Source organism: Polypterus senegalus, chromosome 3 (genome assembly GCF_016835505.1).
Source record: "Polypterus senegalus isolate Bchr_013 chromosome 3, ASM1683550v1, whole genome shotgun sequence".
Taxonomy (NCBI): domain Eukaryota; kingdom Metazoa; phylum Chordata; class Cladistia; order Polypteriformes; family Polypteridae; genus Polypterus; species Polypterus senegalus.
Genome location: NC_053156.1, coordinates 145,865,250 through 145,885,209, shown reverse-complemented (window position 1 = coordinate 145,885,209; position 19,960 = coordinate 145,865,250). Strand labels below are relative to the sequence as shown.

Here is a 19,960-nt window from a genome sequence, read left to right as displayed (position 1 = left end):
GCAGTCACACAGAAAGGCAATTCATAACTATCAAAGCTCTTGCTTGTTTAAACTATTTATTTGAACAAGACGGCACATTTAGCTTGAAATATTACCATACAACATCAACATATTTTGGAAGAAAAAAATGGCTATTACTAATCAGCGCTTCTGTGGCACTCTTTCATGCAGGCAGGCTACCAAAAACTGTTTTGATTATACATCATCTTATTAACATAAAAGTGGCTAGTTACAGTTGAATTGTGCAGTGGATTCAAACTGTACATGGTTATTTCTTTCTTGAAGAAATTTTTAAAAATAAGATGAAGCAGGAAAAAACATTTGAATCATTAAATTTAATTAATGACAGAACATCCTATTCAAATAAACACTTCCTGTTGCTTCACAGAAATCATCTCCCATCCTGTAAATCTATATATTTGTGTTATGTATACATATTATATTCACTTGGTCGAATAATATTTTTACTTTCTCGTATACGTAGTATAGAGAAAGTATAGTAATAACGAAAAAATTCAACCTTGAGATTTTGATGAATCTCCACGTTTCATGCACTTATTTTGCTCATTTTTGCAATTGTGTGGGTGTGTGTGTATGCATGTATGGGAACACGATAACGTGAGAACGCTTTGAGCTAGATGAAAATGTTAGTTTTCTATCGACTTTTGGGCAGCATACATCAACCGGTAATGGTACTTTACCTGAACACATTTCAAAATTTAATTTAATAAGAAGAGAAAAATAACTGAAATTTTATATTGTCATTGGATAGGGTAAGAAACACATAGATATAGAACTTAATCAGATAACTAGAAATGATATCTTAACATGTATCAACTTGTCTGAACTTTTTTCATTACCTACAATAAATTTTTGATTTGAAAATGAGAGTTAAAAAGCAAATATAATCACATAGGTAGAAGAAAATTAATCAGTTGCATACACGTTTATGCTCTGATTTTTCGTATAAACACAATGAAAGAGTGAAAGACAAGGTTAGAATAATATATAATTTTGGGAATATTTAATTATTCATCTTATTTAGTAACAGTTTATTATCTACATTGCACATATTATTTTTAACTGTTATGTAACCTATTGACAATGAAAATAAATTACATGGTACACACATAAAATAAGACAGTAACTGGAAATGTATCTAATCAAGTAACAGAACTATGAAGTAAACCTGAAATTCACTTAGTTACATGTTTTGTTTCACAAGTAGACATATTCATATAATTATTATATACTCTACATATATGATAAAGTCGAGTACAGAACACTCCAGATTTTGTAGTATGTAGTTCTGTTTATTCTAATCTGTTATGTATGCACTCTCAGGCATATTTGCTGTAAATTGACAAAAATATGGCTTTTATTTTCTCTAATTATTCTTCCAGTGCACATTTATTATGCATTCTTTCAACTGTTATGAAACTCAAGTTTCTGTAGAGAAATTATACAGTTAATATTTTGTTTCCGGTGGCAACTAAACACAAATATAATCAAGTATCTTATTGAACAGTTGTTTTGTCAAACAGTGCCAGTTACAACATTCCAAAATGAACTTTTAAAGCAATGGGGATACTGACTCCTATGTACAGTTTCAATCATTATTACAGTTAGTTCCTAATTTACACTGAAAAGTGTACTACAGTCTAACATATCTATAAATGTATTGTATTAATACTAACAGAACTATTGTAAAATGTCAATATTAAAGGGGAAAAACTTGATTAACCTGAAATAAAACATGTTTGATCTATTAGGTAAAGCTAATAAAACAAATAAGATAATGCTAATATTCTGTTTTAAAACCTCATCTAATTGCTCTTTTGCTATTAAACGCCATATTATAAACATCATGATGGCCACAGATTAATGAAATTATGGTAGATCTGAATAAAATTTCAAATAAAATGAAAGGGGTGGCTGTAACATTGACAATAAATTCTGTATGGTTAATATTAGCAACTAATACTGTTATAAACTGAAGTGTGTAGCTACAGTATATTGATAAAACACTAAAATTACATGGACACTGTGAAATCCATTTATTATGAAATTTGATGTACAGCATTTTGTGTAAGCCCACCCTCCATGGAAGAAGTTATACAGCATTTTTAAGTTAACCTGTATTTATAAAACAAGAAAAGTACAAAAAGCAGACAACCACATTTAATAAACTCACATTTTTAAAATAGTGTATTATTTACTACAGAGGCAACTGAAAACATACTACAATTTCTCATATATGGATATCTTTTTTATATAATATATATTAAGCTTTATATAATATATTATGCTTTGCTGCTTTTAGAATTAAACATTACTTTAATGGGAGTATTTATAAATAGAAAATACTTTCCATTTATTAGCATTCTACAACTTAACACTAGAATTACCAGAGCCCACGTCCCACCTTAAATCACTTCTCACCTTTCCATCAGCATCTTTTGTCCTTTAAATGCGTTGATAAGCAGCACAAGCAGTCTACTATCACATCCCCCACCGGAGCACAGTTTTCTCAGCTCAAGTCTGTTTACCTGCGTGTCAGTTGTTTGGAGTTGTATATTCAAGCAAAATCACACCTTTTATAAATACTACTACTACAGAACAAGAGTGCTTTTATTCAAAAATATAACTGCAGAAAAACAACACGCGTTAGGGTGCGACATTGACACACATTTACTACGATTGCTTCGGTGGCGCAATGGTAATCAACTTTTGACTGGTAATCAAAACTTCATGGGATTTATCCCCCAACGAGTCCGTTTTGAGACGTGAGCTGCTTTTACTATTCTTACTATTTTAGAATAAAAACATACATTTCATTTCAGTTTGTAACAGCCAGTGTAAATGTATGATACTTGTAAAGGTTAGCTTTGTTTTTCTTTTTTTTTATTCAGTTTCATTCTCTCAGTCGCGTTCACGATCCTACCCTACCACCCCCATCCCCCAATCTGACAATGCTGTTTTAACATAAAGACGTGCTATAGCTCTCTGCACTCTGTAGGAACTAAGTAAATAAATCCAAATAAATAACATTCGATCTGGCTTTTATGTTAGTAACATATAAATGTTGATGTACAAGTATAACAAAACAAGTGCACTTTTATTCAAGGATATAACCGAAGAAAAAAGTAAGTCACAAGTACATTGCAGAGCTTCCTATGATTAAGCAACACGGGCATGCTCAAAAAATACATCTGTAATGCCACGAAAAGTGCACGCAGACACTTCAGTTCGCAAGCATTGGTACAAGAAAGCAGTCAGAATTCTTTTTAGGGCAGTTTCATTCTTTCAGTTCACATAAAGACGTGCATTCACGTGCCAATGCTTGCAAACTGAAGTTTGTACTTGTGACTTTCTTTTATCTTTGGTTATAGTCCTGAATAAAAGTGCACTTTTTTTGTTATACTTGTGCATGAACATTTATATGTCTATCTAGCTATCTATCTATCTATATGTTCCTTACATAAAAGCCAGATCAAATGTTATTTATTTGGATTTACAGTGATCCCTCACTATATCGCGCTTCGACTTTCGCAGCTTCACTCCATCGCGGATTTTAAATGTAAGCATATCTAAGTATATATCACAGATTTTTCGCTGGTTCACGGATTTCTGCGGACAATGGGTCTTTTAATTTATGGTAGATGCTTCCTCAGTTTGTTTGCCCAGTTGATTTCATACAAGGGACGCTATTGGCAGATGGCTGAGAAGCTACCCAATCAGAGCACGTATTACATATTAAATAAAACTCCTCGATGATATACAATATGCTTCCCGCATGGTGCTTCACACACTTCAAAGCTCAGCCAGTATTGATTTTTGATTGTTTGCTTTTCTCTGTCTCTCTCACTCTCTCTGACATTCTCTGCTCCTGACGGAGGGGGTGTGAGCAGAGGGTCTGTTTGCTTAGAAGATATGGACTCTCTAGTAAAAAAGAAAGACTACCTTCACATTGATCCCTTCATTGCGGTCACTTTATCGCGGGTGCTTCGTATACTTAAAAGCCCAACAGACCTATTGATTTTTGATTGTTTACATTTCTCTCTCTCCCTGACATTCTCTACTCCTGCTGGCACTCCTTTGAAGAGGAAGATATGTTTGCAGTCTTTTAATTGTCTCTGTCTTGTCATGGAGCACAGTTTAAATTTTTGACTAAAGGGTGTTATTACATGTCTAGAGGGCTCTAATAATGTTAAAAAACGTATTTAGAAGGTAGTAAACAGGTTTTCTATGCTCTAACTGCGAAAATATTACATTTATAAATAAAGAATACTACTTCGTGGAAATTCATTTATCTGTCTGGTGTGGATTAACCGCTATAAACGAGGGTTTACTGTATAACGCGGAGTAATATTTATATGTGCGGAGAATATTTATAATCAGTGTGGAAGAGTTTCTAAGGGCTTAAAATATATAAAAATAACCATACAAACATATGGTTTCTACTTCAGGGATTTTCACCTATCGCGGGGGGTTCTGGAACGTAACCCCCACGATCGAGAGGGATTACTGTATTTACTTACTTTCTACAGAGTGCAGAGTTATAGTGAGTCTTTATGTGAAAACAGCAGTGTCAGATTGTTCAGATGATATGGGTAGGATCGTGAACGCGACTGAGAAAATGAAAATGAATAAAAAAAAAAAAACAAAGCTAACCTTTACAAGTATCATACATTTACACCGGCTGTTACAGACTGAAATCAAATGTATGTTTTTATTCTAAAATAGTAAGAATAAAAGCAGCTCACATCTCAAAACGGATTCATCGGGGATCAAACCCGTGAAGTTGATACTGTTGCGCCACCGAAGCAATTGTAGTAAATGCGTGCCAATGTCGCACCATAACGCGTGTTGTTTCTCTGCAGTTATATTTTTGAATAAAAGCGCACTTGTTCTGCTTTATTTATACCTTTTGTGAAAGTGTTTCTTTGATATCTGGACTCCAGGCTTCACACATTATAAAATACATGTCTACATTTTGTCAATTATTACTAAAACATGAAAAACGTTTTTTTTTTTAGCGTGTTTACATAGGTTGTTGTAGACACGGAGCACACATGAAATGCATGTTTTCTAAATAACGATATAGTATTTATAAAAGGTGTGATTTTGCTTGACTTCTCACTCTATACAACTCCAAGCAACTGACACATAGGTAAACAGACTTGAGCTGAGAAAACTGTGCGCCAGTGGGGGATTTGATAGCAGACTGCTTGCTGCTTATCAACAAATTTAAAGGACAAAAGATGCTGACGGAGAGGTGAGAAGCGATTTAAGGTGGGACGGATCTACGAGTTTTTTCGTAGGCTCTGGTAATTCTAGTGTTAAAGAAAGATTTTGACAATTGCACCATTTTGGTCAAGCACATTCATATCAAACGATCTCCAATAAACACTTTGCTGATATAATAGTGCAAATATATTATATTAAATTTCATGAAATGAAGTTCATTTGTGTTTTTGCCCACCATTGTCCTTTCCACCTTCCCTGTTACCTTAAGTAAAAAGCATAAAGTGTAAAAAGTGCAAAGCACTATTAGGAAAATAATTTTCACAAATATAAAATGTTAAAGAAAATAATACATTTTTTTCTAGTTTAAGCTTATGCATTCATAGACAATTTGGGAAGCAAATGCACTTTCATAGAGTCATAAATTTGTCTTACATGAATAATTGTCTACTCATATTGACCTAAATACATTTCAACAATAAGATTGATAAAGATCCATTCTTTTTAGTTTATTAACGTACTGTGGCACAGTCTTAAAGTAGCTCAAATGCTACAGCTATATAGGGAGACAGAAATAAAACTCACTCGGAATAGCTGTCCAGCAAGACTGTCAGCAAATATATCCTTTCCCTGGCCATCTTGTGGTCTTCGCACCAGAGTGTCAGTCACCCTAAGCAGCACTTGTAACATTTGTTCCCTGTGAAAGGTCCACATATTTTACTCAGATTGTGTAAAACATAGTAAATGCTACATTAAATGAAAAGTCAGATAGCAAACAGAAGTGAAGGTAAGTGTCAAACATGAAACATCCAAGATGTGAAAGAGCCAAGGAATTGAGCTGTAAATTGCAAAGTCAAGGTGAAGAATGAGTGAAACTTTCATTCTGGGAAAACTCACATTTAATTAAACTGCAGTCAGAAATCAGTGGTAATTGTGTCAAGTAAGGGAGTCAAGTAAGTTCAGCCTATTGAAAATGTAATACATACTTATTTTAATATAGACACCTTTATTTTATAACAATACGATTTTACAAACAATGTTAATGTGAGCAGTGCAGTTTCAGATAACAAAGCATCATTGCGCACAAAATAGATAATTCAGAATATTAGAAAATCAAACTGAACACCGAAATGTTTTGTTTGTCAACCACTCTTTAGTTATTTCAGTTTTTACTGGATTTTTTGGACATTAGACATTTTTGGTTAAATGCAACTCAAACATGTATGAATTAAATGTATTTTAGGTTAGTGTAACCAAAAGCTAACATGAATGTTTATGAGTATTGATGACTTCATTTACCTAAAAGCACTAATCCATTAGTTATTTGAATGTATTTATAGCTGTTGTTTTCTTTCAGTTTTTTTTTTTTTTACTTAGTTTTAGTCTTTAACTCCAAGTAGCAAGTAGTTATTTAGTTTTGCTTTTTTTATTTACTTATTAATTTTTGATCTTCTATTGCTATTTGTTTTTGTTTTTTTTTTATTCGTCATTCTGTCTTTAATAATATCCTTTGTGTGACTTTTTAGGAGTATTCTTCATAATTACTAAGTACTGCAATATATACTAAACCATTTGTCATTATTTGTGTTGATCTAAGAAATTCATCAAAGCATTTTCTGCAGTAAATATGCTGTGTTCAACAGTGGCCTTCTTTACCAAATTTTCTTGAAATTCACATTCGGCCACCTTGGGTGAACATGTTTTTTTGCCAGCACCCCATGAGGCTTTGTGGGGCCAGCATGACATCACAGATATGTAGCATCCACTTGTAGATCTTTCACAAAAGCCTATTGCAAGATCGTTGTCACAAACTGATTAGTACTCCATATTTCAATCCCGCACATGCTTTTTCTTAAAAAAAAAAAAAGCATTTTTGTTTGAGGGGTACTTTAGCTCAGTGTTTCTCTCCAACTGTGGGTCAAGGATTGCCACTGTTGATTCACAAGTGGGCCATCTAAGCAAACAACAGCACTGTGCAATATGAATTCCCCCACTCTTCCGATCATGTTCCATTTACTAAGGTGTCAGTGTGCATTGGTTGCTAGTGGGCCGCCAATTGGCACAATGGGCCACGGAACCATAAAGATTGAAAAACACTGCATTGATTAGCTGACCAGAATTATTAGTACTGCCACCAGATATACAATACTAATCCTTACGAGCTGGTAGCACATCACTGCAAGGCTAATTAGCAAGTGACCTGTTATGATCTCAAAACACAACTTAAAGGATCTTAAAGGATGTTTCAGAATAAGACCCAATTAAATAATAGCAAAATATTTATTATTATTTGCACAGCTTTTCTTTTTATGAAAAAACTGTGAAGCATCTGCACAGATACATGTGAAGCTGTGTCCGAAGCCATGACTTCAAACAATGGAACAAGCCAGTCAGACAATGGCGCTTAGTGGCATGGCCAAATTGTGCCCTAAGGTTTGAATTCCATACGTGCAATGATCTCCATTTTATTTACTTTTGTTTGTGCTATTTGTTCCATCAGCGTATTTTGTTGTTTGTGGCACAGTGTTTAGCACTGCTGCCTCACTGCTCAGATCACAAGTCTGGTCACATTTGATCCAGCACAGTTGGCAGATGCTTCCCTAGCCCTCAGGCACACTGAAAAGACCATTTCACCTCTATAATCCACTCAAAACTAGATCAGTTTCATCTTCCCCATTGACTTCAATGCACTTCGTGGAGTTCAGTGCAATTCCTAAACATTTCCGTGATTTCACCAAACTATAGACAAAGCAAACTCTGCAGGATCACCCGTCAGTAGTTATTATCACCAGAGAAAAACTGTGCATTTCAGACATGCTTTGCTTCTCAACATGTCAGATGACTGCAGTTCTGAAGTGATTCATTATAGCCTCATTTGGGGAGGTATGATTATGGATGATCCTAATCTTGTATGGTGAAACAAGATTGGAATGGAGGAATGGAGTTAAGGAAGGTAGAGGAAGCTAAACAAATCCTAATTTAAGCCCTCGTTGTCAATGTAATAGTTTACTAAATGCACTACTGGTGGCAGGACTTGGCAGTGGAAAAAGTAGAATTCTGCTGAAAGTAAAAAGACTATTCTCCTCTTTCAAAAGTTTAATACAAAAAAATAAAAGGCACATAATATTGATTATACAATATTATGCAATGTACAATAGTTTGTAATCTGGAATGTTACAGGTCTTAAACTCAAACATGAACTCAAGAAGGGAAAAAGTGCTTTTAAGTGTTAAATTATGTTAACGCTTTTGCAGAAAACCAATTTAAAGTAGGGATTAATTTTGGTTCCAAAAAAACAGAAAAGACAATGGATTGGTCAAGTTTTTCAATACACCTATAACAACAGTAATCCTATTTATAGCTACCAATATAATATTGGACAATGAAGGGAGCCATATTAGTGTAGTAGGGAAACTAAACACCAGTAAAATATTTCTGGTTAATATATACTATATATATATTGCACTAATGCGATATTATTTGATAACGAACACTGTCAGATATGTAAGTCAGCAATTTTTAGTGCTGCGCCATGGAAGCTGTTGCACCATCCTTGAACCTTTTGTGAAACTGTTTATTTGATCTTTGCACATCAGGCTATACACATTATATATTTTATGTCTACATTTTGTCATTTATTACTAAAATATGAAAAATATTTCTGTTTTAACAATGTGTTTACACAGATTATTGTAGAAACGGAAAACACATGAAATGCATGTGTTCCAAATAACAATCTATTATTTTCATTCTAAAACTCCAGCACTTCACTCCCAGATAATGAAGGCTGGAACAGGGAGAACTTTGTGGCCGTTCTGCAGCGGTGGGGGGATGGAATGTAGGCTGCTTGCTGATTGTCTTGATCAGCACATTTACAAGACAAAGACGCTGACGGAAAAGTGCGAAGGGATTTAAAGTGGGCCAGATTTATGAGTTTTTTCGTGGGCTTTGGTAATTCTAGTATTAAGGAATTCAGCTGGTCTGTGAGAGGTGGTGTTAAGAGTGAAGGACAGCTATAAACTCTGCAACCAACTACATAAAATAACATTCTGTTTAACATGCCAAAAATATGTATGCTAGAACTGTTCAGGTGTTTCAAAGCCCTGTCTGATTAAAAACTTAAATGGTCTAAATCATCTCTCTTGTCTCTTTAATGATAGGTGCTATCAATTCTCCCTACCATTTCTAGAAATGTAAGATATTTGGGAGTTGATATTACTGTCTTAATCTCAGACATATCATCTAATAACTATCACCACATCTTCACTGATATGAAAGCCTCCATAAACACCTGGTCCAAACTCACTCTCTCTTTTCAATCTCATTTGGCCATTATCAAAATGAACATTGTAACCCACCTCAACTTCATTAATTCTATGCAGCCACTTCCACCTCCGAATAATATTTGTCCGAAGTTAGGTCATTGATCTCAAGGTTCCTTTGAAATGGCAACAGACCAAACATTAAGCATTCAACCCTGGTTAGAGATAGATAGAGTGCAAGTGTACCGCTGCCTGACCCAGAACTATACTATTGGGCTTTCACCCTCGGCCCTATTTTGTCATGGCTGTGTCCTCCCCCTCCGTGGCTCCCTATAGAATCCTCCCTTGCTTTCCCACTTTCTCTTTAGGGTGCTCTGTTTAACTCCTTGAATTCTAAAGCCACCAAACTTTCCACTGCACCTATATTGGCATATGCCATCAACATTTGGTATCATGTGGAAAAGTTACTTGCACCCTCTGGACAACAGCCCTCCCTCACTTCTATACTTCATAAATCTGCTCTCTCAATAGGTGGCCGGCCCTGTGTATTTCCTCCCTGCAGCGTGCTGAAATTAGTGTGCTGGGGGGACGTGTTTAATAGTTCAGGGCTTATGAGGTTACAGTCTTTAAAAGCACATTTTAAATCTCCCAGGTTCCATTTTCTTTTTCTATTTGCAACTCTGATCAGTGCTCAGAACATGTAGGGTTTCCCTGATTACTTCCTTCCAAACCACTCATTGTACTCTGTTTTGTTCTTTCTCTCCTAAGAAAAAAAAAACTGTCTCTACCCTCTACTCTTAACTTTGAAAAGCAACCTATAAACCTCAGCCCTTGAGTCTCTTTGGTCTGGAGACCTTGTTCTCCTTCCTTCACTCTATTCACAGGACCATACTTTCCAATGTAATGTTTTGTTCTAGAAACCCAAACTACCAGCGCAAAAGTTCAAAATTCTGCACAAACTCTATCCTACTCTTCATAAGCGGTTTCAAATGGGCTTGACTGCTGATACACTCTGTGAATTATGTTCCCTTGGTTTATTTGGCACTTTCCTCCACATGTTCTGGCACTTTCCTTCTGTCTTTTCCTTTTGGACACAGGTATGTCACCTATTGTCTTCATTTCGTTCCTAACGTATTCATCTGTTACCTGAAATCTTTCTTCTTTTAGATTCTAGGTTTCCACTCAAACTATCTGAATGCAAGTTATTCTGTCTGGGTACCCTAGCAGCCAAACTAATATTTGCCTCCCACTGGAAGACACCAGAATGCATCACTGTCGACAACTAGCAGTCCTCCTTCTACAACTTAATACATTTGGAATTGTCTACAACGCAGATTAATGGTACTTCCAGTAATGTACTTGAATCCGTGTCTGTTGCAACTCCACTGTGTTAATCCTGGCTTGAGCTAGGGTAGGTTGGGTTACACTGCTATGCTATGTCCATTTATTGATATACCCTGTCAGTTTGTCTTTACTTAAAAATGCCAAAAAATACAATTACTGCTTGATCTTACATAAAATATTCTTCAAGAGAATTTTTTAAAAAATTATGTTTTATTTTTAAAATATGTATGTGTGCATTTATGATTAATTTGTGTATAAATATTTGCTTGTTATTGAAGCCAAAAGTAATCTGATAATCCCAAACATTTCAGTAATACTCTATGAAACTAGTATCTTTGGCAAAATACTAACCATGTCTTTTTATTCATTGACTGCTCCATAATCATTCGCCTGTAAATGTACAGAACATTTTTGCATACATCAACTTGCTCTTCCACAAGTTTTGGAACATCAGGGCATGGCTCAAGTAAGAACACATTGGCAGAATTAGTAAGGAAAACCTGTTTTACAAAAAGAATAAAAAAGGAATTCGACCATCATTAATTCCTTGCATTTAACAATTAAGTGCTACACTTCTGTAATACAGCTCTGCTCAAACTGAACCAGAGAGGGTAAGAGAGAGAGTGTGTGTGTGTGTTCTGAACCTTTAAAGAAAAACTTTAAACAAGACTGCAGGTAAAATACAATACAAATTAGGTATGTTAAAATTGCATTTGCTTACAATGTCATCTATTAAAAACGTCAATGATGTTTGAATGATGTTTGCCCAGGTATTCAAACTCTAAATGTCCTTTATATTGACAATTTTGGTAAAATTATAATGAAAGAAGCAGGAATAAACATGAAATCTATAGAGCTCTTTGATGAGAGGCGCAAGTGTAAGGAGTAAACATCTACACATCATCTAAAAAAGTGATATATTAGGAGGGCAGAAAAAGTCTCTTTTTGAAAGCTGATTATTTACAGAATACATGTTTAACATTAAGAACACCTACGAAGCACCTACAGTTTCAATGGTAATGGGACAAAAGTGTCTAGCTTGATCAGATTTACATTACAGAATTACCCGATCTATACTGCATATTATAAAGCATCCATTTGTAGTGTGTAAAGATAAGTTACCAATTATAAATAAAAGCTGTAGTATTAATGAGTAGCACTAAGTTTCTGATTTTATTTCCCTGCTGTAAACAATTAAATACACAACAGGTAGTAGGACAATGAAGTAAGGTGGAACCTTACAGAGCAGAAAATTGCAAACTGTGGATCTAAAAGTTCAAAAGTACCACCTGCAATAATAATGAAAAAACCCAAACTTTAAGCATGTTGGTGAGTGAAAATCATGAGACTGCCTAGACTATATTCAGTCCTTGCTGGAGCAGCATAGCCTGTTGTTCTGCTAAACTGATGTTTACTGTTTACTTTTTCACTACAGCTGTAAATCATTGATATGGAACCAGTTGACGTAGATTATATGTAAGACCTACTTCAGTTGCAGCTAGATGCAACTGCAGAAGGCAAAAATGTGCTAGTTCTTCCTGCTTTTTTCTAACTTTCAAAATTACCACTTACAACTACTTGTAAATTAACTGAAAGGTCATAGTTTATTTGTCTTCAAACAATAAACAGAGTAATATAAAACAAAGTGGGCACAAGAAGCAAAGGTATTTGTTCATCTTTCGATGCAGTGAGTAAGAAGAGACAAGATGATTAATCTAGCTACCAATTTTAAACTTTTTTAATATGTCTTCAAAGATGCATAATTATTTTGTATTAATGACATAAACTGAATTTAAAAGATGCCTGTATAGGTAACATTATTTGTATAATGAGTATAAAAATAGGCAAGAATATAAAAATTGAATGCACACATTCTTTAGACAAGAATTTACCTGGAGTGCAGGTTGTATTCCAGCTTTAATATCCATGTTTTCTTCTTCCATCATACAGCCTCTGCTTATTGCATTGCTAAATGAATATGTTCTGCCCCAGCTAGAAGACCGTCTATGACCTTGGTGCTCAACAGACTAAAAAATATGACAACATATTACACAACATGTACAAGTGATAAAGCAAAGAAATGCACAAAAATAAGCAAAAATATTTTCAGTGAGATTTTCAGTGTTACCTGTGGACAATCTGTTTCCGTTTTTTGTATTTGGTCAGAACTTTTTTCAACATTCTCTACGGACTTTGCTGTTTCTGGCTCCATCATAAAAAATGGCTTTTCTAACAAAATCCATTTTCTGTATACTTTTGTCACTTTCCTCACAGTTGATGCCTCACAGGGTGGTAACAAAAAGGCCTGCAAAGTAAGAAAATAAAAATAAAAAAATATTACTAAATATATTGCAGATTGCCAACGCCATATGCATGATTTTTGCAGTCTAAAAATGAAAACAGGAAGAAAGAATCAATGCAGTACAGTAATCCCTCCTCGATCGCGGGGGTTGCATTCCAGAACCCCCTGCGATAGGTGAAAATCCGCGAAGTAGAAACCATATGTTTGTATGGTTATTTTAATATATTTTAAGCCCTTATAAACTCTCCCACACTGTTTATAAATATTCTCCGCACAGTTATACAGTAAACCCTCATTTATCGCGGTTAATCCATTCCAGACTCTACTGCGATAAATGAATTTCCACGAAGTAGGATTCTTTATTTATAAATCTAATATTTTCGCAGTTAGAGCATAGAAAATCTATTTACCTTCTAAATACGTTTTTTAACATTATTAGAGCCCTCTAGACATGAAAGAACACCCTTTAGTCAAATGTTTAAACTGTGCTCCATGACAAGACAGAGATGACAGTTCTTTCTCACAATTAAAAGAATGCAAACATATCTTCCTCTTTAAAGGAGTGCGCATCAGGAGCAGAGAATGTCAGAGAGAGAGAGAGACAGAGACAGAGAGCGAAAAGCAAACAATCAAAAATCAATACGAGCTGTTGGTCTTTTAAGTATGCAAAGCACCGTAATAAACTGGCTGCAAGTAAAAGGGAGCAATGTGAAGGTAGTCTTTCAGCATTTTTGAGAGGAGCGTTCGTATCCTCTAGGCAAACAGCCTCTGTGCAAACAGCCCCTCTGCTCACACCCACTCCGTCAGGTGCAGAGAATGTCAGAGAGAGTGAGAGAGACAGAGAAAAGCAAACAATCAAAAATCAATAGGTGCTGCTAGAAGCATATCGTATATCATTGAGGAGTTTTATTTAATACACAATACGTGCTCTGATTCAGTAGCTTCTCAACCATCCGCCAATAGCGTCCCTTGTATGAAATCAACTGGGCAAACAAACTGAGGAAGCATGTACCATAAATTAAAAGCGAAAAATCTGTGATATATATTTAGATATGCTTACATTTAAAATCCGTGATGGAGTGAAGCCGCAAAAGTCGATGCGCGATATAGCGAGGGATCACTGTAATACTAATGAATTACTTATGACTGTACCAAAGTCAATATTTTAATGTATCTAACCAAAAGTTAGTATCATCTCCTCTTTCATAAGATGTTAGCAAGATAACTAAATTTCCAGATATTTCCTGACTTATTTTGGGTAAAACTGTAAATAATTTAGCCCCACCCATGCACATTAAAGGAATACACCACAGAAAAAAATTATATGTTTATTTTTTTAAATTATGTTACTTAGCCCATTTAAACAATTTAAATCGCATGTTTTCATGGAGAAAGTACATCATAAAGTTTATGATAGAATGAGACACAATGGTGACCAACAGTTGACAATAACAAGCAAAACCCAAAACATCCATGCAAAAAAAATCTCACATTAGTTGTGTCATATAATCAATATGTCAAGTGATTCAGTCATATGCTCACAATTTGCAAAAGACACCCATTTCTTTCTAAATTATTGTTAAATAAATAACTCAGGGAAATGAATGTAGTCCACAAACAGAAAACCCTTTAAATTAGGGGAAGTGGCAAGTCTTCAATTCAAAAGCGCAATATAGATAGCATACAGTAGATGAGTAGCTTTTATGTACCGCAGCATAGTAGCATTGTATGAATCTCATGCCAAGTGGTTTTTGGTGTGGAGTTTGCATTTTATCCCTAAATGATTGTGGAGCTTTCTTCCATATCGCCAAACACATGCAGGCTAGGTGAAGTAGTGATTACAAATTGGTGTCAGTAGGAGTGTGAATGAGTGGGTGGGTGTGTGAATGAGTATAAACTGACAGCTTATTTATCTAAATCCTGAGAAAAATCTTTCCCTAAGACAGTTTGAGTACCAGAATTAATTTAGCAGGAGCGCACTGTATTTTGGGGGAGATGCGTGGCTAAAACAAAAGCCATATTATTGCCGAATTACAACAAATATGCCTAAGAGTGCATACATAAACTGTAAGAAACAGAACTTCATACTATACAATATAGTGGTGCGACACTCTTCCTCAAAAAGCAAGAGTTAGACGTTTATCATGCTTTAATAAACAGAGCTTGTCTCAATCAAATATGTGCAAGCTTATATCCATAAGCACATGGGTTAGGCATACAGAAAACCCAACACACAACAAGGAATATAATGTTCCGTGCAATGTATATTTCCTAAATACAGTATATAAAAGCTAATTTACTTGATGAATTCCTTTTAATTTCAACTTTAAAATTGCCTCAAGGTAAAAAAAATGAGAAATGAACCATTATTTAGAACACTTTGGTTATATGTATTTTGTGCCCTTAAAAGAGGAATTTAGCTTAACATCTAGAACAATTATCTTGAACAAAAATATATTGTGGTGCATGGTGCACATCTTTGAGTACCAATATCATAACATTTAGTCAAAATTTTGATGTTTACTTAGTTTATTAGGTTAATTTAATTTCATATCCTGTGCATGCATGATTTGTTATTTTATATCTTAGAAAAAAATATTTGCTTAAGTCACAATATAAAAGAAGCTGTCCAGCAAATGTACAGTGGGTATGGCAAATATTCAGACCCCCTTCAATTTTTCACTCTTTGTTATATTGCAGCCATTTGCTAAAATCATTTAAATTAATTTTGGCCCTCATTAATGTACACACGGCACCCCATATTGACAGACAAAAATAAGAATTTTTGAAATTGTTGCAGATTTATTAAAAAAGAAAAACTGAAATATCACATGGTCCTAAGTATTCAGACCCTTTGCTCAGTATTTAGTAGAAGCACCCTTTTGAGCTAATACAGCCATGAGTCTTCTTGGGAAAGATGCAACAAGTTTTTCACACCTGGATTTGGGGATCCTCTGCCATTCCTCCTTGCAGATCCTCTCCAGTTCTGTCAGGTTGGGTGGTAAACGTTGGTGGACAGCCATTTTTAGGTCTCTCCAGAGATGCTCAGTTGGGTTTAAGTCAGGGCTCTGGCTGGGCCATTCAAGTACAGTCACAGAGTTGTTGTGAAGCCACTCCATCGTTATTTTAGCTGTGTGCTTAGGGTCAAAGTCTTGTTGGAAGGTAAACCTTCGGCCCAGTCTGAGGTACTTAGCACTCTGGAGAAGGTTTTTGTCCAGGATATCCCTGTACTTGGCAGCATTCATCTTTCCCTCGATTGCAACCAGTCGTCCTGTCCCTGCAGCTGAAAAACACCCCCACAGCATGATGCTGCCACCGCCATGCTTCACTGTGGGGACTGTATTGGACAAGTGATGAGCAGTGCCTGGTTGTCTCCACACATACCACTTAGAATTAAGGCCAAAAAGTTCTATCTTGGTCTCATCAGACCAGAGAATCTTATTTCTCACTATCTCAGAGTCCTTCAGGTGTCTTTTAGCAAACTCCAAGATAGAACTTTTTTTTTTGGGAACAAAGTCAGAGAGGAAAGATTTAATTAGTTTGGATATGTGCAGATGAGAGATGCTGGATATACTGGGAAAAGGATGATAAGGATGGAGCTGACAAATAAGAGGAAAAGAAGAAAGCCTAAGAGGTTTATGGATGTGGTGAGAGAAGACTTGCAGGTGGTGGGTGTAATAGAGCAAGATGCAGAGGACAGGAAGATATGAAAAAAGATGATCCTCTGTGACAACCCGTAACGGCAGCAGTCAGAAAAAGAAGAAGAAGAAAACATCTATAAATCCTAACAAATCCACCATTTTTTTTTTCTTATTAAAAAATGTTTAAAAAATGTGAAAGGCTGAAGAGGAAACATAAATACTAAGAAGAGCATCTTATTAAAGTTTGTTTAAAAGATGGGGAAGGTTGAAGAGGAAACACTATGAACAGCATCACCCTTCAAAACTAAAAACCAATAAAAATACTGCAAAGGAAAATATGTAAATCAATCTTGCTTAAAAGCTTAACTGAAATGAATTAACAAGATGTACAAAGTGTAATATGGAGATCTGAATATTTAATTAGCTCTTTTGAAATTACATACCTGGCGAAATACTTCATTAACAAAATTGACGTTGTCTCTAGTATGAAGCAATATTGACTGCACCATATCATACACTGCACGGTGTTCCTCTTCAACACTACAGAGACTTGAATTACTAAGCCTTCTATCAGACAGGGTGCTGCTGTTGGAATGGCTTTTATCAGGTTCAGAAGGCCCACTTGTCTCTGCCTCAGTGTTCTTCTCTTGAATTATACCAGTAGCTGTTACAGTCTACAAAGTGAAAAAATTACAGGTACTTATTATTTGTTTTTATAAATACTGAGATGAAAATAAACCACAGCCACATTTAAAAAAACTGTCTTATTTTTTGCCTTCTATTCCAAATGAAGAAGTGTTGTTCTCTAAATACATTTAAGTTTCAATATTGCAAGAAAAAATACAACAGCTATGCAAGTACTTTAAAATATCTTTAAAAAATTAAAGTAGAAAACAAAGATTTGGTGAATGTTAGAACATTTATTACACAGTATATACACTTTTTTTGAAAACATTTGATCAACACTGGACAAGGAGACACTGATACCACAAGAGAGGTGAGATGATGTCGTCAGGAATAATCAGGACGAATAAGAATGAATATAAAGGTTTACTCTTTGAGGATTTGATCAACATAGTCTGGCAAGTGTCCCTGTATATTTCAGAAACGAGATTTTTTTAAACTATTACCATATACAGTATGCAGCATAATTTATTGGGATGAAATTTTTATTTAACAGGCATTCTTTTCAGGTTAATGTCACAAAGAAAAGGGTTGCTATTATTTTTGTTTATTTTTACCACTTGTATTGGTGACATCACTTTTCCACGGGTTGCGGGGGCAACAGTCTTAGCAGAATGCCCATATGTTTCTTTCTCACTTGTGAAAAAGACCCAAAGGTACATTAAATTCCTCCACTTAAGGCAGAACCATACCTCCCACTCGGAAATGCAGTCTTCTTTTTTCCTACTGAGGTCAATGGCCTCAAATTTGAATGTACTGACTATCCTTCCTGCTGCTTAACACTCAGTCACAAACCATTCTGATACTTGATACCCAATGAATCCAACAAGACCACATCATATGCAAAAGCAGAGATACAATTCTAAGGCCACTGAATTGGACCCAAAACTCCTCACCACCTCCCTGGCAGCCCCTTGATATCCAGCTAATGAAAGTCACAAACATTTCACCACTATTTTGTGTGCCAAGAGTTATGATGCTATGTGTTATTAGGTATGCTCACTGCATAGCTGGCTACTTAAGACTAAGCTGTATGCAAAGAGCATCCAAACTTATTTAAATAAAGAGAAAAGACATTACAAAACAAAACTATTTCTTCATCAATAAACATTCTGGAACTGCCCTTGTTTTGGGACTTAGCTATTTGTTTTTTTCCATGATTTGTGTTTGAGAGTATAATATATTTTGTGTTTTGACTCCAACGTCAGCCAGATCTCCGGGTATGCCTTAGAAATCTCTTCCACCAAAAACCCTGTATCCATTTGTTTAATGAAGATTGAGATTGCCTCTAAAGTTGGGGGACAGGGGTATTAAAACTGCACAAAGAACTACATAACTGGGGATCCACTGTGACAAAATTATTATTATTATTATTATTTTACAACTCCAAATCAGAAGAATTTTGGACGGTATGGAAAATGAAAATTTAAAAAGCATAGTGATTTTTAAATATATGTTGAATTTTATTATACTGCAGACAGTATGAACCCAAGATATTTAATCTTTTGTCTGGTCAGCTTCATTTCATTTGTTCATATTAGGATTACAAAGACTAACTAATTGAAAAAATGTATGTAATTAATCACGATTTATTGCATCTAACATTAAAACATGTAAGTATAAAATTAATACATAAATCATTAAGTAAATACACACTGAATCACAAATTTAATGTAGAAGCAACATAAAGGAATTAAAAAAAATAATGGCATAGTGTAAACTTAAACAATGACCTTAAACCTGAAACTTTAACAAAATACTACTTGAGCAAGTGCAACCTTAATTTTAAATGCCTTCCTAAAAGGCAAGTTGAAAAGAAGGCAAAAATAACTATTATATTAATTATCAAATTGGCATAGCATATGAGACACAGATGTGTCAAAGTAAAAATTAAAAAATCAAAATGACTGTTGTCTTTGAATGCACTGCTGATGACTGATCTAACTGAAAGAATAAAAATCTCTTAAATGGGAATACATTAAAACTTGTGTTAAAACTCTGCAAATACTATCCTCAATTGTTCATCACTATCAACAACTTGATTATTATACTCTACATAATTATACTCTTGTGCCAAGTGGTTTTTGGCATGGAGTTTGTATTTTATCACTGAATGACTGTGGAGTTTCCTTCCACATCCCCAAGAATATGAATGCTAGGTGAAGCAGTGATTACAAATTAGTGAGAGGAAGTGTGAAGTTGGGTGTGTGGGTGTGTGTGTGTGAGTATATACTGACAGTTTATTTATCTAAATCTTGAGAAAATCTTTCCCTAAGCCAGTTTGAGTACCAGAATTAATTTAGTAGGAGCGCACTGTATTTTGGGGGAGATGTGTGGCTAAAACAAAAAAACATCTTATTGTGAATTTACAGCAAATATGCCTGAGAGTGCATACATAACAGATCAGAACAAACAGAACTTCATACTATAAAATCTAGAGTGTTCTGCACTCGACTTTGTCGCATACGTACGTTTGATAG

General features: G+C 34.9%; 1 protein-coding gene across 1 annotated transcript in view; it reads right to left on the bottom strand.

Annotated features, from left to right (window-relative positions):
- The window catches only part of ralgapa2 (Ral GTPase activating protein catalytic subunit alpha 2), a 627,566-nt gene that overhangs the window by 443,424 nt on the left and 164,182 nt on the right, over window positions 1-19,960 (bottom strand). The window contains exons 10-14 of the mRNA XM_039749771.1: window positions 17,240-17,470; window positions 12,982-13,158; window positions 12,746-12,880; window positions 11,205-11,353; window positions 5,833-5,944 (exon numbers count right to left, since the gene is read on the bottom strand). Of these exons, the coding sequence (XP_039605705.1) occupies window positions 5,833-5,944; window positions 11,205-11,353; window positions 12,746-12,880; window positions 12,982-13,158; window positions 17,240-17,470 (804 nt within the window). The remainder of the gene's footprint in view (window positions 1-5,832; window positions 5,945-11,204; window positions 11,354-12,745; window positions 12,881-12,981; window positions 13,159-17,239; window positions 17,471-19,960) is intronic.